Source organism: Oryctolagus cuniculus, chromosome 2, assembly GCF_964237555.1.
Source record: "Oryctolagus cuniculus chromosome 2, mOryCun1.1, whole genome shotgun sequence".
Lineage (NCBI taxonomy): Eukaryota > Metazoa > Chordata > Mammalia > Lagomorpha > Leporidae > Oryctolagus > Oryctolagus cuniculus.
In genome coordinates, this window is record NC_091433.1 from 5,124,250 (window position 1) to 5,147,489 (window position 23,240).

General features: G+C 57.4%; 1 protein-coding gene across 3 annotated transcripts in view; it reads right to left on the reverse strand.

The window, feature by feature from the left end:
* Nucleotides 1-2,786: 2,786 nt before the first annotated feature.
* WDR1 (WD repeat domain 1) overlaps nucleotides 2,787-23,240 on the reverse strand; it is a 37,943-nt gene continuing 17,489 nt past the window's right edge. The window contains exons 6-15 of one of the 3 annotated variants that reach the window (XM_070069578.1): nucleotides 18,306-18,383; nucleotides 18,038-18,118; nucleotides 17,518-17,751; nucleotides 15,587-15,674; nucleotides 12,985-13,141; nucleotides 11,759-11,846; nucleotides 8,385-8,495; nucleotides 5,882-6,055; nucleotides 5,459-5,603; nucleotides 2,787-3,833 (exon numbers count right to left, since the gene is read on the reverse strand). In XM_070069578.1, coding sequence (XP_069925679.1) covers nucleotides 3,727-3,833; nucleotides 5,459-5,603; nucleotides 5,882-6,055; nucleotides 8,385-8,495; nucleotides 11,759-11,846; nucleotides 12,985-13,141; nucleotides 15,587-15,674; nucleotides 17,518-17,751; nucleotides 18,038-18,118; nucleotides 18,306-18,383 — 1,263 coding nt within the window. In that variant the 3' untranslated portion in view covers nucleotides 2,787-3,726. Of the gene's footprint in view, nucleotides 3,834-5,458; nucleotides 5,604-5,881; nucleotides 6,056-8,384; nucleotides 8,496-11,758; nucleotides 11,847-12,984; nucleotides 13,142-15,581; nucleotides 15,675-17,517; nucleotides 17,752-18,037; nucleotides 18,119-18,305; nucleotides 18,384-23,240 lie in introns of all 3 variants that reach the window. The other 2 variants (XM_070069579.1, XM_070069580.1) reach the window with 2 other exon arrangements.

The window sequence follows — 23,240 nt, forward strand, 5'->3', positions numbered from 1 at the left end:
TTTTCAAAAACCGATCACACTGGGGCATAGTGTTGTGGCGAGTCCAGGCTATTCTGTTTCCAACCCAGCTAGCTCCCTGCTAATGCACCCAGAAAGCAGTGGAGAATGGCCTGAGTACTTGGGCCCCAGCCATCCACTTGGGAACACATGGATTCAGTTCTTGGTTCCTGGTCCAGTCTCTGCTGTTGTGGCCATCTGGGAAGTGAACCAGCAGTTGGAAGCTTTTTCTACCTTTCAAATAAAGTATTTTTTAAAGTCACATTGTTCAAACACATTACCTCTATTAGGCAGGATGTCAGAAATTGAGCCTATGTGTGTGTGAGAAAGGCTGAAGACCAGCACCTACTGTGGAAGCTCCAGAAGCCCAGCATCTTGCGCTTCAAAGTCCTGCCCGGATCCTGATCACCTTCCAGGGGGTCCTGCCCCTTCTGCCAGATAACCTTCCAGGTGCAGCCCAGTATCTGCACTCCAAAGTCCCACCCGGATCCTGATGACCTTCCAGGGGGTCCAGCCCCTCTACCAGATAACCTTCCAGGTGCAGCCCAGTATCTGCACTACAAAGTCCCACCTGGATCCTGATGACCTTCCAGGGGGTCCTGCCCCTGCTACCTGGCCTGATAAACATCCTTCCCCTAAGGCGGGGAGACACCAGCCAGCCAGGCTTCCCTGTCTGATAACTTCATGGGGGAAAACTCAGGAATTTTTCATACTTAAACGCATCAAGTCCCTTGTTCGGGAGAAGGAGGGGGGGAGAAAAAAGGTGGGAAGGCGGCCGGCACCGCGGCTCACTAGGCTAATCCTCCGCCTTGCTGCTCCACTTCTGATCCAGCTCTCTGCTGTGGCCTGGGAAAGCAGTACAAGATGGCCCAAGTCCTTGGGTCCCTGCACCCGCAATGGGAGACTGGGAAGAAGCGCCTGGCTCCCGGCTTTGGATAGGCGCAGCTCCAGCCATTGCGGCCATTTGGGGAGTGAACCAACAGAAAGGAAGACCTTTCTCTCTGTCTCTTCCTCTCACTGTAACTCTACCTCTCAAATAAAATCTTAAAAAAAAAAAATGCGATTGTGCAGTTGTCAGCCCTGCCTTAGATGGAGACAGATGGTGGTTCCTGCCTGGATCCTTTGTGTAAAGGCAATTATGTAGTGTTTGGGTGCATGGGTGTTGGCTGGCAAATGCTATCCGCGTCTCTTTAAAGAGAGCCTTTTGATATTTAGCTTATGTCCTTTGAAGTTAACTTGTGAGTACAAAATTCTCTCCTTGGAAAAGGTGATCTTGAGTGTGGCTTTTAGTCTCATTTTGCTGAAGCAACGAGGCAGTCTCAGTGCTGGCTGGAGGGAGCCTCCCCATCCTCTCTGGGGTCTCCTGAGCCTCGTCTTTAAATGGAGTCTGTAGGTGTTTTTAGAAACGGGGCCGCACTATGCATTAACTCTGCGACTGGAGGTTCTTCATCACCTACTTAACAAGCTTTCCCGTGCACAGGCACGTAATTTTCATCATAAAAAAATTCAACGTTGTGTGAAAACTACACAAATCTGTCAAAACGCACTCCTGGGGCAGGCATCTGGTGCTGCCATTTACGTGCTGCTTGGGATGCCCACATCCCATATCCCGAGTGCCTGGGTTTGAGTTCTGGCTGACTCCAATTCCAGTTTCCTCCTCATACACAGCCTGGAAGCCAGCAGGTGATGGCTCAAGACCGTGGGTCCCCGCCACCCAAGTGGGGAGACCCAGACTGAGTTCACAGCTCCTTGCTTTGGCCTAGTCCTACCCTGGCTACTGCTGTAGGTACTCAGGCAATTAACCAGTGGGTAAGAGGTATGGCCTCTCTCAAGTGAAATTCCACAACAAAACATACTTAGACATCATTCGGCCCAATCATGTGCTATTTTGATTTTGTTTCTCCCCGTCCAATGACAATGTTCAAGTCAGACATACCACTTTTATCCTTCTGATTCTATCCTTAGAAACACTTGTGTTTGTGCGACTGAATTCACATCCTCTTGCCCTCTGAAGGTCCCAGTTTTAATTCACCCTTGGCCTACCTCTCATGTGGGCTGTCACAGGTGAGCAATCCCGCTCCCCTTCCAGATTCTCGCCAAGCTCGGTCAGCATGGGTCACTGAACCAGTCTCCCCGGTGATGTGGAACGACCTTCAGTCTCCCCGGTGATGTGGAACGACCTTGTCCCAAACAGAAAGTTTCTGGACTTGGCTCTGGGACAGCCCCAACTTTAGGTTTAGAGACTAAAGATCTTCCTTTCCATGAAAGAACACATGGCTGAACAGAGGCAGTGTGCCCAGGCCCTGAGAGATGGATGTCCTAACGGGACTGCACACGTGGACTTCCTTCCTTCCACCCAAGAGCAGGGCCTTTCACTCTGCAACTAACTTGGATGCTCAGGAATTCAGTTCTTTTCAGTATCTAACTGCATGTTAGCCCTTTCTGGAAGTCAGCACTAGACAAGCCACAGCTGACCAAGAATCGAGAGCCAGGTGGGGTTCTGGACAGCACCTGGTCCAGGGCGCTCAGCTTCCACATCGAGTTCAGGCCAGAAATGAGAGGGATGCAGCCGAGGCCAGTGACACAGCGGGGGGGGGGGGGGGGGGGGGGATGGGAACAGGACTCCCGAGTCCAGGCCCCTCCTTCCAACACACGGTGATCCAAGGATTCTGGGTTCTCCTGTCTCCCTCCAGAGTCTATAGGCTGGGTGAGATGCCTAAAGCTAGGAGAGCCCCACCAAGCTCCCCCGCCCCCGGGTGCCCCCATCACACAGAGTCAGCGATCCACAATGAAGAGAAAAGATATTTAATTATTTCTCAGTCTAATCTCTTAAAGCGCTCAAGTGTCTTCTCAAGTGCAAGGGAGAGGGATTGCACTCGGCCGACAGCCACCAGTGCCCCGACACACGCACACACACCCATCACGGTGCTTTATGCTACTTTAATTTCTGCACTGAAAAAGGGGAAGGTAAGAACGACGACAGATCAGTTCACAGCGACACCATCTTTGCCCTTAAATTAATCTCTGCTGATGGGGGCTGAAGTGGAGAGAAGGACAGGAAAACACCAAAGCAAGAGGAGTGGTGGCCAGGACACCTCGGTCTGGCTAACGGGCCCAGTGCTGGGGCCTGGTGCCGTCAGCACACTAGCTTGTAAACACCGACAGGCAACAGCTAGTTACATTTAAAAAAAAATCCCACGACGCCATTAAAATCAAGCACAAAACCTGACAATGAAACACATCCAGGGTTGATGCGTATGTTCCGTGATCTGGAGGCAGCCACGCGCTGCGCGGTGCGCATGCCGGGGAGACAGACATCTGCTCCACACAGCGCTCCCTCCTCACTCGGACAGCACTGCTCTGCGGCTAAGCTCACCTGTACGGCCTCCTCCCTGACTGCAGCGAGTGCCGCTGAGGGCTGGGGCTCTCTGTGCTTCTGAGGCTGTGCCTCTGGAATGTTCCACATCCGCAAGGCTGGCTGGGCTGTGGGTTTTAGTTATGCTCCACACACTGTTGAAGTGCTTGCTTTATTTTCCATGTGCAAACAGTCACTGTCTAAAGCTTTCAGAAGGATGTGTACAGACAGGAGTACCCTAGACACGAGGGTACTCACTGAGGGGCTCCCCTGCTGGGGCGGGGCGGGGCGGGGCCAGTACAGAACGGTTAGAGAAGTATGATCCGCTGCAGTGAAACTAGTCCCTGATTCAGCTGGGCAGAGGCCGGGGCTCCTCAATAGGTGATTGTCCACTCCTTGACAGAGGCGTCGTGGGAGGTCGTGACCAGCGTGTGCTCGTCCAGCCAGGCCAGGCTGCTGACGTGATGTAGCCGGTGTGCATCTGGGAGAAAGGGCAGCATTTAAGGAAGGCGGAACTTCCTGGCTTCTCGGCCTCTGCCTACCCGCTGCCCAACACCCCGCTCAAGTCCTGACAACCAGTGTCCTCGCCCCACGGGCAGACAACACACAGTCTGCCTGCGGGATTAACACAGGAGTGATACTGAGTAAGACACCGAGAAGCTAGGGGGCGGGGCCCCACCCCAGGGCACTGCCCTCTAGAGCAGGCGCCTGGACCCTGCAGGCTCTGTCTGTCATCTGCCCCGCCCTCCACCCTAACTGTGTCCCTCTGCAGCCAGCTCTTCCTGTGACGCCCAGGGAGAGGTCTCCAGCCCCAGGAAGGGAGTCCCTATGGGCTCATTGTATCCTAGCTGTGGGTGGTCCCCAGAACTGGACCAAGGCAGAGTGAGCCCCTGGCAAATTAGGATACACCGGCCTGATGCCGAGCATCCTAGCCAGCAGGGGCCACGTGGGCCTGGGAGTGCTGGGGTGCCACCAACACCAACCACGCCTCAACCAGGAGTCTGGGCTCGGTGCTGCATGCCCGGTGAGCACTCACCCACACGCACCAACACCAACCGTGGGCCAGTCAGTGTCTGCTAACCTGGGCTCCCACCTAGCGCCTGCTGCGTCTTTTTCTTGATCCACTTCATCCATGGACGTGCGGGAACCTCCTCCTCAGCACAGCTCATGGGCTCTGCCCCCCTTGGCTCCTAGGCACAGGAGGGCCTCAGGCGCCCGCCCTCTCCTGTAGCTTGGGAGCTGCCTCAGGCGATGGACTCACATTGCTCTTAAAGGACCCCACTGACACATGACACAAGGCAGCCTCACAAAGTGGGCAGGAAAGGACGATGAGGAGGGGCAGCGTGAGAGGAAGTGGTGTCTGTGTCAGTGTGTGTGTGTGCACGTGCACACAGGGGGGTGGGGGGGGTGGTGTCATGGGCAGGGTTCAAGTCCTCATCCAGGGCCACTGGCCACAGGACACCAGATCTTGGAAATGAGCTATGGCTGAGCACTTGTCCAGACTTCAGCGGTTCAGCATCACTACTCTGAGAATCTAGAAGTGGGAAAGCTCCGAAGTCTACAGCTGACCGAGGACCTGCCTCCAGTGCCACAGGTGCAAATGATCAATCTACTTCAGGCTAACTTCACCACCTGCACGCCATGCTGAAGTACCTGGGTTCAAGTCCCAGCTCTGCCTCTGGTTCCAGCTTTCACTAAGGCAATTCTGGAAGGCAGGGGTGATGGCTCAAGTAACTAGGTTCCTGCCACTCATGTGTGAGACCAGAGCTGAGTTTCTGGCCCCTGTCCAGCCACAGCCTTTGTCGGCACCTAGGGAGCAAACCAGCAGATAGGCGCTCTGCCACTCAAAAGGAAATTCTAATTTCACCTGTCTCTTTTTGAAATGTGACGACTAGAACTGCACACCCACAAGAAGCTCACACGGTTCTGCTAGATGGCCCTGTACCAGGGAAGGGTGCCCGGTCAGGCAGAGCTGATTCCCCTGTCCTATGTACAGAGACTGTGTTCCCTCTACGAACATCTAGCATCCTGTGGTGCCTCTGCTGGCACCTTCCTAGAATCACGGGGGACATTTGGCCCTGGGGGCAGTTAGAGGAATGGAGTCACCTTGGATCTTGACTCTGGTTTCTGGGTCACTCAGGGTCCAGACGTAAACCATCATGTCCATGCCCCCGGAGGCAAAGTGTTCATTGTCCGGTGACCACGCCAGGCAGACGATTTTTGCATGGTGTCCATAGAAGACATTGTTCTCCTAGTTGCAGGTTGAAAACAGAGGAGGGAGGTCAGGGCTCAGGCCAGCTTCCCCCTGTCATCTACCCAGCCCTCCCAGTGACAGCACTGCGGGCCCACGCTAAGTGCTGACTGTGCCAGGCATGCCTCACAAGCTCCCCCACTCCTTGCAGCACCCAGCAGGATACTCACTGCTCGAGGAGACAAGGGAGAAGGTGCAGCCCAAGACCCTCCATCTGCGTCACCTCCCACCTGCCCCGCCTGCACGGGACGGGGCGGGGGGTCTGCCACCCAACTTACCGAGTAGCCGTCGGCCACGCTGAACACTGTGACTACCTTGCTGGCGTCACACACAGCAAGGAAGGCGCCGTCGTGGGAGTAGGCCACGTCCGTGACGGGGCCCTTGGCCTCCAGGAGCTTGCCCTCATCCTTCAGCGTGGTGCCCAGGATGCTGTACACACGGACATTGCCGTCCTGCAGGTGGGCAGGGGGAGCCACTCTCAGCACAGGCGTACACAGGACACCCCCAGGTTTTAGGGAGGAAAAGCCTCCCGCTGACACTGCTCTGGGGCGCCAGCCCAAGTCCTGGCCCAGGCTCTTGGCCTTGTCTTGCACCGCCCCTGTCCTGGCAGGCTCCTTTGGGACACATGCTGTCACAGCCCTTGCCAGGCTCTCTTGAAGCCCACACCTAACAGGATCGGGTCAAACGAAGGAAAAGGGCTGTGCTGAAGAACGGCCCAGGAAGCTCCAGGGGTAGAGGCCAGGACAGGAAATCAGGTGAGTGTGGGACATCCACCTGCTGCAATGCTATGCCACTGAGCCTAGTGTCTCGGACCCCATGGGAAAAAAGCACAGGAGCAAGCTGCACCTACATGGCCCCCGCACACACACACAGGCCTGGGCCTCCACACACCAGGAGGAACAGGCCGAGCAGCCTCTAGGTAAAGTGGGGACAACTGGCTGTCAGACATCCAACCCGTTTTCTGCCATGTTGCTGCTTAAAGGGTAACCTCTCTCCCACTGATAGAACGAACTCAGTCACACGAGAGGGGCATGAGCAACCTCTCTCCCACTGATAGAACGAACTCAGTCACACGAGAGGGGCATGACACAGCCATGCAAGGGGAACCCTGAGCTCAACTCCAGATCTGGCTGTAGCCCCCCACCCAGGCCCTGACTGTGCACCCCCTGTGAACAGGCAAACACACTTGCGGGTGGCTGGGGAGGAGCCAGGCCAGGGCAGTGAGGGGGAAGGAGAATGGTGGACAGGCCAGAGTCCCCCACGGCAGTAGGCCCCAGGACCAAGAGAGACAGTGTCCAGCCAGAACACGTGTGGGAGGGACAGGAGAGCAGTGCAGTGCCTGGTGGTGCACAGAGCAGGGCAGGTCCCGGGGAGCCCGTGGGGCTGCTGACCAGTCAGCCAGTGAGGTGGGAGAAGGGGATTCTCGTGGGGCCAGCATGGCTCAGGGGCAGGGCGGAGGGAGTGCAGTCAGTGAGACAGACACAGAAGCTGTTCAAAAACACATGTCTGTGAAAAACAGAGGTGACGCGGCCTATGGGTCCTAAGCCCACTGAAACTGACACCAATGGTGAGGAGGGGAAACAGCTGCCGTGGCAGGGTCAGCACACCCACCTGCCACGTCACCTTTTCACGCCACCTCACTGGAACACCAAAGTACAACGGCAGGTCTAGCCTGGCCACAGAGCAGATGCGAGGATAAATGCCAAGGGGCCAGTGGCTTGCCCAGAAGGGCAAGGGCATTAGCAGTCAGGGGGCAGAAAGGGCTCGGCCTACAGGCAGGAGGCACAGGTGAGGGGCCTACCCCTACCCTCCACAGGGACATTGCCCAGCTGACCCACCGGCTGAGGGAGCAGAGAACAGGTACCAGGTATGGCTTTTGAGGTTGGGGTGGGTTGACTCAGTAGTTGTGCAGAGTGGCTGCTGCAGAGTTGATGCTACGGCTTCTGTCCCATGAACTCGGCACTAGGCAAAGCCATCTCGTAGATTAGCTCCGTGAGAAACACCTTCAGTGCCTGGGTGCACAGCTGGCTCTGTGCCTGGCAGGCTGCACCTGGAGTCTGGCCAGCTCTGGGCAAACAGCCCAGCAGGCTCTTGCTTCCCTTGGGAGTTAAGGGCCAGTCACTTCAGTGGCAGGACTGCTCCCCCCCATCCTCTGACCAGGGCCGCGAGGATGAAACAGGGCGGCTATATAGGACCTCAAGACGGCGACCGCTCCCTGCCCATGAGCTCTCTTTGTTAAAGACAAGTAAGCAGAACCAGGACTCCAGGAAAACTGGGCAATCATCAGGCTGGTCCTGTACCCGGAAGGTCAAGAAGATTCTCAGCAGTGTCTTCCCAGCACCTGTGGGCCCAGCACCCCGGGATGCTGTCCTCTCCCCTGACATGGGATCTTGGGCTTCCACAAGATGGGGATACCCTGGCCACGAAATCCCGGGCCAGGCAGGGCTCAGCACGCAGCAGCAGCTGCCCGCTCAGCGGAACATGGTGCAAAGACTGCAGCACAATGCCGCCAGGGTCACCCCCACCTCTGCCCAGTCCAGGGGCCCCAGCGCTGGGGGACAGAGGCCCACATCACCGGCACTGCTGCCTGCCCTGTTGCAAGGGGCCTGCTAAAGGCTGGGGCCCATGTGAGGCAGAGCAGACCACCAGAAAAGTTTGTACCCTGACCAGCAGGCTTGAGAGCAGGTTCCTTACAGCCCTAGGCCCACTGCCTGCCTCCCCAGTCACCCTCCAGCGGCTTGGATGTGAGTTCAGAGGACAGGGGGAGGGAAATGGCCTTACTGCGCCCCCGACAGCCACGGCGTCGCCGCTGGGGTGCACCGCCACGACCTCCGGCTCGTAGTCGAGGCTGTCGAGGCTGAAGCACTTCTTCTGGTCCTTCAGGAGCACCACCTGCAGGACAGGGGCAGCTGGTCAGAGGAGCCTGGAGTCCCTGGGACCCGCAGCCGTCGGCGGGGGAGCGTCAGTCACAGCCTCGTGACCTCATCAGTCAGCAGTTCACCGACAGGCCCTGCTCAGTGTCTCAGCAAACACCGGCCATGAACCTCATCGTCGCCACGTTACTGTCAGCACCAAGCTCGCGGAGTCTCCTGAGGTTTCTGTGGCTCTCTAGACAGACAGTGGGTGGCAGAAGATGACCCCTGCTGAACCGAATTCTCCCAAGAGCCAAGGGGACAACACTGGAGTGCACAGGTCTAGTGCAGCAGTGGACATGCTGACAGGCAGGATTCAAGTTCTGGCTTCTCAGGCTGCAAGCAGCGGTCTTGTCAGCCAGTGTAGCCTGGTTTGCTGCTGGTGCCCCTGGGACTGAAGACACACCAGGGGCAGGTGCTGAGTGCCTGCTCCCAACCCCAGCAGGTCAGCAGCACAACTGGGACTCCCCACTCAGGGAGGCTCTTTGCTCACCCACAGCCCCAGGCCACAGTGGGCAGTGAGGACCCCTTGCTCTGCTGCCACAACGCCAGCCTGGAGCTGCCCCTAAGGGGGTGGGAGGACCACATCAGGCTGGGCTGTCTGTCCTCAGAAAGGGCAGGTGGGCTGAGCCCATGCGTCCAGGCCCTGATACAGATACTCCTGCAGAATACGGTGAACAGGCAGGACTCTGGGACAGACCTGACCTAGTCACCCACTGCTGTAGCGAGAGTTCACACACCATTTTGGCCTCAGTTTCCCAGGCGGATCTCATGAGAATGGAATTTAGGACTTGGGGTACACAAGGAACCAGTGACAGTAAACAAGCAGCTGTGTGCACTGAGTGCTCCAGCCCTCGGAAAAGGGAGGGCAGCTCCCCAGCCTTACAGATGGAAATAGGAGAAAGTTCACACCACAGGCCTGGGGTCCCACAGTTCTTCAGGGGTCAGTGAGACAGGATTCACCCCAGCACCCAAGCCCTGGGGACCCCTGAATCCCCGTGCCTGAACACTGCACTAGGCCTCTCCTAAACACACACGAGGCTCCTCTTTGGCCCCAGACCACTGCTCCTTGCTTACCTACTGGACTGTTCCCAAACAGAACGACCTTCATCTCAGAGTTGTGGCTTTGTTTCATCGTAGCCCTGCCTAGGCCATCAGCTGCTCCCCCAAGGAGCTTCTGTGTCTGTTCTGGGGTGGTGGGCAGGAGCACGCTGACTGCAATCTACTGCTGAGGACAGAACTCAGGGAACACTTCTCTCCCTACCTCCAGGGTCAGGAGGTGGACTGACCTTCCTGACAGTGAAGAGCTAGGGCAGAGGTATCTGCCTGACATGAGACCTGAAGCCATTCGCTCACCTAAAATCTCTGGCCTGTCTGGGCACATTCCGGGCCCTGTGACCTGAGACAAGGAGCCCTGCAGAGACCCGGGTGAGCAATGGCAGGACAAGGCAAAAACATGTGCCTGAGGTTCTTAGGGATCCTAGGACCCCTCCCCCGAGGGTCCCCGTCAGCACATCCTGAGCACCAGGCACTGGGCAGAGCCTGCCGCAACCTCTCCAGTGATCCTCAGATGGGGACAGCCTGAGCGACCACGACTTTACCAGAGAAGACATCAAGGCACCGTGCATGGAGGGGGAGGAGGCCGGCCAGCCCTGACGAAGGCCAGGCAGCACACACCTCGGTCACCTCTGTGCCCCCACTGGTCATCAGGCTGTGGCAATAATTACTTGGCAAGGAGCTCTCAATATCTAGGACACACAGAAATGTGGTGTCCCCACAGCAAATTCAGTTCACAGAACGCAGGAGAGGCAGGCGGATCCTGAACAGCAGCTTTCTGCAGTGAGGTCTGTCATGCGTGCCGGCAGGGGCTCAGTCACCACCTGCTTTCCCTGATGTACACGCTGGGACGCCCACGTCTGCAGGCAGACGGCACCTGCTGTCTGTACAAAGTGGGTCAGCTGTGGCTTCCAGTCAAGGGCCCTCTGTCCCAGAAATTCCAACAGGAATGGCGTGCAGGTGGCCTCGCGGTGGGCACGAGCATCCAGGCTGTGGAGTCAGACACTGCCCCACGTAGGCTGAGGCCCCCCTTGCCTGGTGGCCTGCGAACAAATGCCACAGAGCCCTCTAGCCTCAGCTTCCCTGTCTAAGAGGAACGGCACACATTTCCTCTTCACCCGCCTGTGAGTCTGCTGGGGATGAGAAAGCTAGAGCGTAGAGGGTGAGTGAGGTCAACGCCTGAGGTCACGCGGCTCCAGTGTGGCAGGGCTGGGATCTGAACACGAGGAGCTGCATCCTCTAGGGCCTCACAGGATGAAGGGCACACACATGCGGTCAGACGCTTGGGGAAAGAGCCCAGCTGCCTCTCATCAGCCACAGAGCTCAGGCCGTGACTCTTCTCTGCCCACTTAGCAGGACTTAACGTGAGACACAGCTCAGCACATACATATAAGTGCCCAACAAAAACACGGGTGAAGGGCCGGTGCTGTAGCACAGTGGCTGGGCAGCTACCTGTGACGTTGGTATCCCATATGGGTGCCGGTTCAAGTCCCGGCTGTCCACTCCTTTTTCTTCTTCTTCGTCTTCTTTTTTTTTTTTTAAAGTTACTTATTTATTTGAGAGACAGTTACAGACACAGAGAGGGAGAGACAGAGAGAAAGGTCTTCCATCTCTGGTTCACTCCCCAAATGGCGGCAATGGCTAAAATTGGGCCAATTTAAAGCCAGGAGCTTCTTCTGGGTGTCCCATGCAGGTGCGGGGGCCCAGATACTTGGGCCACCTTCTACTGCTTTCCCAGCCATAGCAGAGAGCTGGATTGGAAGAGGAGCAGCTGGGAAACGAACCAGTGCCCATATGAGATGCTGGTGCTATAGGCAGAGGCTTGGCTCACTATGCCACAGTGCCAGCCCCTGCTCTACTTCTGATCCAGCTTCTTGCTGATGCATCAGTGGAGAATGGCCCAAGTACGTAGGCCCCAGCACCCACCAGGAGGCCAGATGGACTTCTAGGCTCTTAGTTTCAGTCTGGCCAGTTCCAGCTGTTGAAGCCATTCTGGGAATGAACCAGCAGATGAAACAGCTAACTGCCTTCAAGTAAAATAAATCAATCTTAAAACCAAACCAAAATCACCAGCGACAGATACTGTCCAGCAGGAAGCCAAGTACAATCTGGACCCCACAGACAGAGCTGTAGGCTCCGATCCCCTACTCCAGTTTCTCCTAGCCCCAGACTCAGCTGGTTCCATACCTGCCCAATGCACACGACCACAGCATAGCCCCCAGGGCCAACAGCTACGCACTTTGGTTGGACATCCAGTTTCACAACTCCTTGGCCACTGTGAGAGAGAAAAACCTGACTTTAGGATTAGCGCCTCTGTGCAGGTGTCTGGTGTGCACTCACTGCAAAGCCACAGAAACTCGCCTACGCAGGAGGAGGAAATGCTGCACTCTACACTCAGGAGCGATTCCCCGAAACATGGGCAGGTGGGCAGAGGGACTCATTACGCCGGGCTGAGATTACAGCATGACGGCAGCCCAGAGGAAGTGCAGGGAACAGCCACCATTACCCCACCCAGTTGTGGCTTCTTCCCCATGTGTGCTGGCCAAAGGCTGGTGCCCTCCTGCCAAGTCACAGCCATTCTCCTTACAAGGCTGACTTTGTAGAATCCTGGCTGGTGAAAAGCATGTGCTATCAGATACACACACTTAAAAACTTTTGTGCACTGAGGAAACCTCCATGTAACTGGCCCAAGTGTGGAGTCCCAAAGGCTCCTGGACGGGCCTGCAAAAAGGCCACCATGCCATAGCCAGGCCACTGCAGCCTACCAGAGGGAAGACCTTTACTGAGCATGTGCTGAGACAGGGTTGCCATGGGACAACAGTGAGGATGCCTGGGTCCCAAGGCTGATCCTGCCCTGTGAGAGGCTCACCAAGGAGTCCTCCAGGAACCTGCAGTGGGAGGCGGGTGGGTCCCAAGAGTGTGACGCTGCAGGTGCTCCCCCTCTGCTAGTACTTAGAGCTCTGGATTCATTGTTACAGCACTCTCCCACCTCCCTGCCCTCAACCAGGCACAGAGCAAAAACAAACAGGCACTGTTTTCAGTCAGAGCACCCGCATGGCTGTCTCAGCCCTGAGCAGGAAGATATTCCTTGTACCAAGCACCTGCCCTGTGCCAGGTGCCTCTCAGGGTTTCCCTTGACTTTCCACAAGGGCCCAAGGCAGGCTCTATGTTACTGACCTTTTCTGATAAGGAAACAAAGAGGTTGCTAAAGAGTGAGGCTGTGATCTGTTCCACCTATTGCTGGGCTGAGCTGCCCCTGGTCACCCTCTACATGGGCCAGAGCCCCACACCTCTGCAGTGAATGACACAAAGGAAAAGAGCAGACACAGCGTTTCCTGCCACTGGTACAGGGCTCATCCTGGATCCCCCACGACCTGACAGCCCCTATCCCAAGCTCCCCCGGGGGCTCTCACCTGTAGTCCCGCAGCATGAGGTTGGTGTACCGCACGGTATCGTCCATGCTGCAGCTGACCAGCTGCCCAGACTCATCCACGGTCATCCTGGACACTTGATTTGTGTGGCCCTTCCCAGCGAAGGAGTCGTTCTCCCCGGTCTCGGAATCCCAGTAATGTGGGGCCGGGTTAAGGAAATGCCTGGGCTCCAGGGCTGGGGCTGGGGCCAGCTCCTCATTCCAGGCAGCTCAGAGGACCAGCACAGGAGCGACAGAAGCCAGCAGGAGCTGGCCTGAGAACTCCTATAGAAGTCAAATCTGCAAGGCCAGAGGCAGACGTGGGAAGCCAGTGAGCCAGCCACACAAGCTCGCCGGCAACGCTAACTCCTCGGCCAAGTTCTGGATGGTCCAAGTAAGCTCCTACAATGCCACACTGGCCCACTCAGATTACAGTATCCCCCTGTCCTGCCATGGCTAAGACAGAATTCCTAATTCAAAAATCAGAAACGCTCCAAATCTAAACTGATTTTTAACTTGGGAGGTAGAGGCGCCAAGGTGGGAAGTTCCCGCTCACTGGTTCACTACCTAAATGCTTTCAACATCCAGGGCTGGCACCCGGAGACGGGAATACAATCCAAGTCTGCCAGGAGCGTGGTAGGAACCAATTTCTTGAGTTATCGTTACTGTGTTTCCAGGGTCTGCATTAGCAGAAAGCCAGAGTCAGGAGCCAGAGTCAGGAATTGAACCCAGGTACTCTCTGTGGCACACGGGCGTCCTCACTGCTAGACGGCACGCCTGCTCCCAGTCTGCAGCTCCCACAACTGCTCTCACGCGACAGGCTGCGGTCAAAACGCAGGTGCTGTTTCTGTTGTGTATATGACACATAAATGAACGTCATGGTTAGATGCCTGAAGGCATCTCATTACACAGACTGCAAATATCCCCAAATCCCAAACACTTCTGGTAAGCGTTTCCGAAGCGGGACCCTGAATCTGCAGTGACTTCTAGAACAGCCTCTCGGTGTGCTCCTCAGGAACAGGTCAGCCCCGCTGTCAGAGTGGATGGCTCCCATGCAGTCACCGCACGGGGACTCTTAACCGAGCTCCCGCGGCACTCTGCTTTCCGTGACCTCTGTCAAGCCCATGCCCGAGCCCAGGAGGCTGGCTGTACCCTCTGCTCGGCCAACGGCTGCCCAGGAGCTCCTGAGAATCGGCCCTGGGGCTGTGGACGCAGGGCCCAGGCTCTTAGGTCTAAGTCACGGCTTCAGCACAAAGTGAGAATCTCATTCCAATCAAAGTTACGTCTCCTGGAGATGCCCAAGGCCGACGCAGTCCTGGACGGAAAGCCCAGCCAGGACACTGAGGGCCAACTCACAGGTTACCACCAGAGCAAACACCGATTCTCGGGGCTTCTCCACCACCAGCTGGGACGCAGCTTCGGGCAGGCCCACTCCGCTCTCCCCCACATTCACCTCCCTACCTTCAGCAAGGCAGAAGTAACTTACCTGCCTTCCTCCTGGGGCAGGGGAGTCTGCCCCAGATCCTGTGAAACTGAATTCCTGCCAACAGGCACGTGGTATGAGCCCCTGGGCAGCCCTCAGGAGACGCAGTAGCCCGTGGACCAGAGGACTGTACACAGATGCAGCAGGTGACCCAACTCACGCACAGTACCTGCTGGCTCTGTGGCGTGGTCAAGTACCTGCGCACTGAGGTTCAAGACCATCCTGTGAGGGGCTGTCAGGAGCCCCAAGCCACACAGAGAAAGCACAACAGTAACCCCCACTCTTAGAAATCTCTGGGGGGGGGGGGTTGGAAAGCGGCCACACACACCTCCAGGGGACATCACTGAAGCACAAAGAACCCCATCAGGAGTTCTGGTCCCAGCTCTGCTGCCGATGGGCTCTGTGACTTTGGGGAAGGCCCCTCTCTCAGCTGCAGTCTCTCCATTTTTAAACCAGGAGGTCTGTATACTAGGGGGTGTCTAACGTCTTCTGAATTCTGCCACTTGTGACGTGGCCCAGACTGGCTGCAGCTGTCATTTGCTTGGGCCGACATTCTGGCACAGTGGGCTGCCGCCACCTGTGATGCCAGCATCCCACACGGGGGCTTGTCTGAGTTCCCGCTGCTTCACTTCTGATCCAGCTCCCTGCTAATGGCCTGGGAAAGCAGCGAAAGATGGCTCTGTTTCTGGGCCCACGTGGGAGACCTGGAAGAAGCTCCTGGTTTTAGCTTGGCCCAGCCCTGGCTGTTAAGGCCATGTGGGGAATGAACCAGAAGATGGAAGACCTTTCTCTCTCCTTGCCTCTCCCTCTCTGTAACTCTTTCAAATAAAATACACAAACCTAAAAAAACAAAACAGAACAAAACAAAAAGCAAGAGAAGCAGCAGCTTGAGTTCAGAGGTTGAGTCATGCTCTAAGTGGCAGAGCCGCGACTGACTGGGTCAAGGCTGCAGCCCCCGGAGCTGGAGGCCTGCAGCGGTGAGGCCCGTCCCAGACAAGTGCTGCCCAGTGAGCGTGTAGCTGGGGCGGGTGCCACCTGGCTGGCCTGGCCCCTGGCACCGTGGGAACAGGAAATTCCCCTCTCCTGCCAGCGACGGGAGCCAGCTCTGTGAGTCAAAGGATATTAATGTGCCCGTCGTGGCTCCCAGAGTAGATGTAGGACTTGCCGCCGTTTTTATGCACCGTCAGACACTGGATTGATTTACTGTGACCCTGTGGAGGAGACAGAGGGGCAGGGTGAGCTGAGGACACACAGGCCTACCCTCAGCCCCTCAGCACACAGCAGCTATGACCCCGGTGGCCCCAGTGCCCAAAGGCACACTCCATGGACAGTGAGCAGCCCTTCTCCGGCTGGCCAATCATCTGACAAGTCCCCACCATGTGTGTCCTTCCCCCGAGGTGCCCAACCCCACCGGGATCTGAAACAAAGCCCAGCACACGGGCACCTCATTCACGCAGAGGCACGGCCTGCTCCCAAGACACCCTTAAGCCACTGCAGGAGGAAACGCGGCTCTCGTCCACCACAAATGAGGAGGCGCTGGGGGTTCTGCTTTGTGCAGAGCCTGTCAGCCTCAGGAGCTCGCACAGGCGGTTGGGGCTGCCAGCTTCAGGCTCTGGCTGGCAGGTTTCTTCTCTTCCACCTCCCCGACTGCTGCCATGGTGGCACACCGATGATGCGCCCACAACCCAAGAGCTGTTTCCAGAGAGGACCCTTCGCCTCTTCAACACTGCTCCCGTCACAGAAATCCCTGGCTGGCTGTAGTCTAATCACAGCCCGCTCCCTAGCCGAGGGAGGCGGCTCCTGCAGCCAGGCCCTGCTCTCTATCAGCAACGTCTGACTACCAGCTGGCACTCCTGTGCAGAGCTTTCTCCAGGAACTTTCCAAGCATGTGGGTGTCCCACTTGTTGCCACAACACGGCATTTATCTTGGGAGGAGGTACACGCGGTTCTCTGCAGGGCTGGGGAGCCAGTGAGGAGCCAGTGAGTCACTCCATTCCACGCCCCAGAAAGGGACTGCCTTTCCTGTCACCGCCAGTCCCAGAAGGGCGGCACCACTGGGAGTCTCAGGCCTGCCTGGCCTGCTGGGGCCGATGTGCACAGTCACTACCCGGAGCACAGCCTCTCCCAGAACTCCTGCAATGCCAGCGTTCAGCCCTCACCCTCAGGTGTCACAGGTGCCCCCCTGTGAAGTCTCCCCTGGAGACCCTCCTGAACCCGAGGCCAGCCAGGCCACAAATCCTGTATACAGCTCCCAGGTGATACGCAGATGGGATGAGAACCGCTATCATAGCTCCCGCACGTGGCTTAGAAACTCTCATAGCCTGTGAGCAACATCAAGTATCTCCAGTGATTTGCATATGGCCTGAGAACTGGGACATGAGCTTCATTTTGGACAACTGTCAAAGCCCACAAGATTCCCTGAGCTGACCTGGCCAAACAATGGCAGCTTGAAGCCAGGGTGGCAGGTCCCAATATGGTGACCAACAGTGTTGCAGTAATGGCAGCAGGAGCAGACATGCACACGCTTCCTGCACTGAGGGTAGCTGGGCCAGCAGACACACCTGGTGCCCAGCATCGGGGGTAACCACGGCAGACTGCTCTCCTGGGCAGAAGGCCTGACAGCAAGGGCTGCACAGCACGGCCCTGGGAAACTCCCCCAGGTGCCAGCCTCCCCTGCACACTCATGACCCTGGCTGGGAGTCTCGCAGAAAGTGGCTCCTCATTCCCTGTGCTCAGGGAACTCACGGAACAAAGCAGGAGCCCAGAGTTTCTGTTCCAACAGCTCTGCCCTGGCTCTCAGCTGCGCCCCACTGGCTGAGCGCAGAGACAGATCTCATACAAGGGGCACAGGGCCTTTCTTTGTGAGCAGCGGGAAAACAGGGTGCAGAGCCACAGGAGGCACAGTCCATGGGCTTCAGGCCTGGTACGGCAGGGGACGATGCTCACAGCCCCCGAGGGAGGCCCAGGGAGTCTGGCTCAGACCCCCCTCCATCTCCTCTCTACCGCTGGCCACCCATCTCCGTCTTGCCCAGCCCAGGGCAGAGCCGCCCTCACCTTGATGACCCGCAGGGGCTTGCTAGGGTTGTTCTTGTCCAGGTAGTTGATGTAGCCAGAGAGGGAGATGCTGAGGAGGTGGTCCTTCTGCCACAGGCAGCCCAGCTGCTGGTCCAGAACATTGGAGCCCATGGGAAACGTGCTGACCACAGAGTTCACGTTGACATCCCAAATTTTGGAAGTTTTGTCTCCGGAAGCAGAAAGCAAGTGGGTGCTATCAGGACTCCAACTGATCTATACAAACAGTGTGTCATACGTTACGAGAATTCCAGACAGTGGCTTGTCCCCACAGCCCCCTTTCACAGGCAGAGACAAGCACAGCCTTGGAAGTGCAGGGACACAGTCAGGCACAGACAGGACCAGCCTCCAGGTTAGTGCTCTGCCCCTCCCTTCCCACGTCACCTCAAAGTGACCTGGGCCACTGCCCGACTTCCGCCCCTCCTTTCAAAAGGGGGACCGTTAGAGGCAGACACAGCCTCAGCCCAACTCGGCCCTCCTCAGGAAATGGACTTGTACTCACGGCGTAAATTCCTCCGTCATGGGCCTTGCCTTCTCCCAGAGCACACACTTTCTCTCCCGTCTTCCCGTCATAGATGTAGATCTTCCAAGAAATAAGAACAAAAGTGGATCACGTGCTCACATCCACGAATGCCCCTAGGAGCCGGCACACCTGTCGACTGAATGGCTCTCACACACTGGCCTCCAGTGCTACTCAGGAGGCAGGGGAGGGGGAAGCTCCCAAGCCTGCCTGTCTGCCCATCACCACCACGTCCATTGCTGGCCCTTACCTGGCCATCAGCGCTGGCCGTGGCAAATCTGTTCCCGTCGGGAGAGAAGCGCACACAGTTGACAAAGCGGCTGTGGTCCTGCAGGAGAGAAGACGAAGATCAGGGGAGCGCAGCCTGTATCCAACACCAGCGACTACAAGAATGGGAGCTGTCAGTCCACAGGATGACCTCCATCTTAAACACAGTCCCAGGCGGGCCCCTCGAGGGAAGTCCATTCCGGCCTGCTTGGGCTCTGACTGACCACTCTACCTGGAGGCTGAACCCATCCAAGCCTTGAGCCCCCAATCTGTCCTGTTCCCTCTGGGACCTGGAGCTATCTCAAACCTACCCTTCAGCTTCAAGATGGTCAGCACCGCGAGGCCTCTTCCCCAAGACCCACAGGCCGAGCCCAGAAGAGGTGCTCAGGCGCATGTGCTGACTGGATAACTGACTTTGAAAAGAAATTAAACAGAGACCGCGACCTTCATGAGGAATAAGATTCTGAGTAGCTGGGAAATGCCCCATGGGAGTCCCCCACCTGAGTAAGTCAATGAATCCATTCCTTTCCCAGTCAAGAGTCAGGACTGCAGAATGATCCTCTAAACTCCCCCCTCCCTGCCAACACCAACGTTCCACCCCGACGTGACCCTTCACCTAGCTTCGGCCAGCAAGTGCCAGAGTGGCCTCCCCTGGGGAAGGCAGGTGAACGGCCTCAGTGGGTTCAGACCCTCACCTGCAGCAGTAACTCAACCCAGCGCCATCCCTTGCCACTGCCCAAGCCCACGACTATGTAGTGGAAGGAGCTGTGTTTGTTGTGTAACGGTTTGCGGTATCCCACAAAGACAAGGCTGGAGTCCCAGGTACCCACGGATGTGGTCTTATTTGGAAATCATCTTTGCAGATGTGGTCAGGATGAAGTTATTAGGGTGGGTCTATAATTGACAGGGCTAGTGCCCTGATAAGAGGGAAACGTGGACATGAATGTGAAAGTCCAGAAATGTCTTGGCTGCCAGAGCCTGGAGGCAACCGGGCAGGACTTGAAGGCTCATGCCCTGCTGACAGCTCCACCACGGGCGTCTGCCTTCCAGACTGTGGGAACGCACTTCTGCTGGTCAAGCTCCCAAACCATACACCCCAAGGGTCGGAGTCAGGGTCGTCACTGGGGCCCAATGCCAGAGTTCCCCCCTCACAGCCCGAGAATCCCAGTTTAAAGTCACCTTTCATCAACAATTAATCCACTCCTGGACCCATAACCCCAAAGCAGTTGGGTGGGGTCAGCCCACCCACTTGTGTCTTAGGGTGATGGACAGTGGACAACTCAGATGTCCTCACAATGGGGAGGCCTGCGGTTGGTCACTTTAGAGTCCCCGAGGGCCAGCACAGTCGCAGATCCAGCAGTGGGCAGGGAGACCGTCCTTGCTGCTCACTGCACTGAGGGCTGACTCGGGTGAGCTCGTGCTCTGACAGACACTGCCCGTGACAGAAACAAAGCACAGGGTGGTGACAGCTTGAACGCGGGCAGTCTGGCATCCTTGGGAAGGGCGGATCCCTCTAGCAAGGTGTGCTACAGTGTTCCTGCTACCCCGGGTCCAGCGGGTGGCGCAGCAAGGTCCCTGAGGTGGTGACAGTGAGCAGAGCCTGGTTCTAGAACTGGACAGCACCCTCCCTCGCGTCAGTGTTTAGCTCAGCCACGCCCCTTGCTCTTCAGTTCCGTGAGCACTTTCATCCCCTCCGTTCCACGGCCTACCTTCTGTGCTCTCAATTGTTTGCTAGAATTCTTAGATGCACGGAGCCGACGAAAAGCAGTTTCCCCATGGGCACAACCCTCCAAACTGCACAAAAGGCAAAACTGACTTTCCCCGTTAGTCTCTCAGTCTCCCCCAACGGCTTCTGCCTTCACGGCTGTCCCCAGAGACCCCCCACTTCACCCCTGAGAGCTGCTGGCAGCCAGGCCTGGGGAGGCAGGGAAATGTGAGCCGCTCGGTTCCAAGCCCCAGCTCCAGTTTCTTGCCCAGCTCCCATCTCAACTGAACTGGCGCTCGGCTCGGGCAGGTGCTGGGCAGGCCCTGGCTGGGAGCTACCCCAGAGATCAGATCCTTAACTCAGGCTGACTGCCACACGCTCCACCCTTCACCGAGGACCCCGGGGCCTGCAAGTCAGTGACAGGAGGGCCTTGGACAGAGCCTTCCAGACAACCGGCCCTTAGAGGATGTAAGAGGCTAGGCCAAGTCTCCTCCGCGCATCACCCAGCTCCCTCTGCTTGGCAAGCACAGGCTCAGTTCTCACCTCAGCCACGTACTGGCTGTCCCAACCCTGCTGCTATTTCCTCGATGCTGACGTGCCCCAGAGATGGGCAGACATCAGTGTCCCACCGGGTCCCTGGCTGGACCGGGAAGGCAGGGCGTTCTGAGAACTGCAACACTACAAGCACTCTGCCTAACAGAGCAGAGGCTGGGGATGGGGGCGTCACCCAAGAGTCCGCCTCTGCTGGCTACTCCTGCAGGGCTGGCAGGGCAGCGCCCTGTCCCCCACCCGCAGGCCGTGGGCCATGCTGAAGGTCCCACAAAGGAGATGCCCCCCCCAGTGCTGGCACTGTGTGAACTCAGGGCCCCTGGCTTCAGAGCCTAACCCTGTCACCGTTTCCTGCATGTTGAGCCAAGCCCCAGGAGTCCAAGTGGGCAGGAAGGACTGATGTCTGTGCCTGAAATAGCACCAGCATTTCTTGAACCAAAGAAGTGAGGACTAAAAACAGCCTCACAGGCCAGTGTTCAGACAGGTACACGGGGGAAACATCAGAGGGTCCCACGGCTGAGGCTGCCCACCCTGCTCTCTGCTATGCTGGGCTCCTGCCCCTCCCTATCTATCCAGTGGGGTCAGAGCACCACCTTTCAGGTCCAGCCTCAGGCCATCTTCCGGGGCAGACATCCAAGGTCCCTGTGCCTGGCCCACGCCTGCCCCCGGGTCCCACTCCCAGGCCCCTCTAGCCAATTTCCATGGAACTCTGGAGTGTGCCCTACTGATCTCCCCACCCCTACCATTATCTCCTTTCCACCACTGAGGAGACAAGGCCTGAAGCAATCCGGTCATAGCCGACACCCAGGTCCACACCACCAGTGGTTCAGGGAGCTGGCTCCAGCATGCACACAGCAGCACACAGCAGCACACACAGCACACACAGCACACACAGCCCCGGCTGCCCCTGTACATGGGAGGACCACCATCCTGCAAGCTCCTGGAGGGAGATGGTATGTTCCAGACACGGGTGCAGCGGTGGTTCCGTCTCCTCAGCCTCCGGCCCAGCGCTCCCCATCAGGCACCAGCGACTGCACTGCATCCTCTGCCGCTTCTTCGCCAGGAGGCACAGAGGAGCGCCCGGCTGCCACTACGTTAAGCCTCTCTCATCTCCCCAGCTCCACGGCCACTACCCTGGAAAACCAGGACCAGACCGATGGCCAACAGAATCGCTCTACGCCTCTGTGGGCCCCTCCTGGGCCAGGCGCTCTCCCTGCCGCCACCCCAGGTCCTCTGGGTCTGCTAAGAGGCCTCCTGGTCTCCCAGCATGGCCACTGGTGGTCACACAGGACAGCCTTTGGCAGCAAGACAAGGCGACACTGAGGGGATGGCAAACTGAGGATGAAAGGAGGCATTTCTGGGTGCCTGGCCAGGGGCTATGGGCTGAGAGCACCAACTGAAGAACAGGAATGTTTGTCTCCTGCCCTGTCGTGAATAAGCAACAAGAAAAAGAAAACCAGCACATTCAGAGCTCTAGTTGTACGGCACACTGGAGGAGAGCAGCTACCAGCCTGACGTGGTCATCACACACTACACACCCACTAACTGCAGCCTGAAGTGGTCATCGCGCACTGCACACACCCACTGACTGCAGCCTGACGTGGTCACCACACACTGCACACACCCACTGACTGCAGCCTGACGTGGTCACCACACACTGCACACACCCATTGACTGCAGCCTGATGTGTTCATCGCACACTGCACACCCACTAACTGCAGCCTGATGTGTTCATCGCACACTGCACATCCACTGACTGCAGCCTGATGTGGTCATCGCACACTGCACACCCACTGACTGCAGCCTGAGGTGGTCACCACACACTGCACACACCCACTGACTGCAGCCTGACGTGGTCACCACACACTGCACACACCCACTGACTGCAGCCTGACGTAGTCACCACACACTGCACACACCCACTGACTGCAGCCTGACGTGGTCATCACACACTGCACACACCCATTGACTGCAGCCTGACGTGGTCACCACACACTGCACACACCCACTGACTGCAGCCTGAGGTGGTCATCGCACACTGCACACACCCACTGACTGTAGCCTGACGTGGTCATCACACACTGCACACCCACTGACTGCAGCCTGAGGTGGTCATCACACACTGCACACACCCACTGACTGTAGCCTGAGGTGGTCATCACACACTGCACACTCCCACTGCAGCCTGAGGTGGTCATCACACACTGCACACCCACTAACTGCAGCCTGAGGTGGTCACACACTGCACACCCACTAACTGCAGCCTGAGGTGGTCATCGCACACTGCACACCCACTAACTGCAGCCTGATGTGTTCATCGCACACTGCACACCCACTGACTGCAGCCTGAGGTGGTCATCGCACACTGCACACACCCACTGACTGCAGCCTGACGTGGTCACCACACACTGCACACACCCACTGACTGCAGCCTGAGGTGGTCACTGCACACTGCACACACCCACTGACTGCAGCCTGAGGTGGTCACTGCACACTGCACACACCCACTGACTGTAGCCTGAGGTGGTCACTGCACACTGCACACCCACTGACTGCAGCCTGAGGTGGTCATCGCACACTGCACACCCACTGACTGTAGCCTGACGTGGTCACCACACACTGCACACACCCACCCACTGACTGCAGCCTGAGGTGGTCATCGCA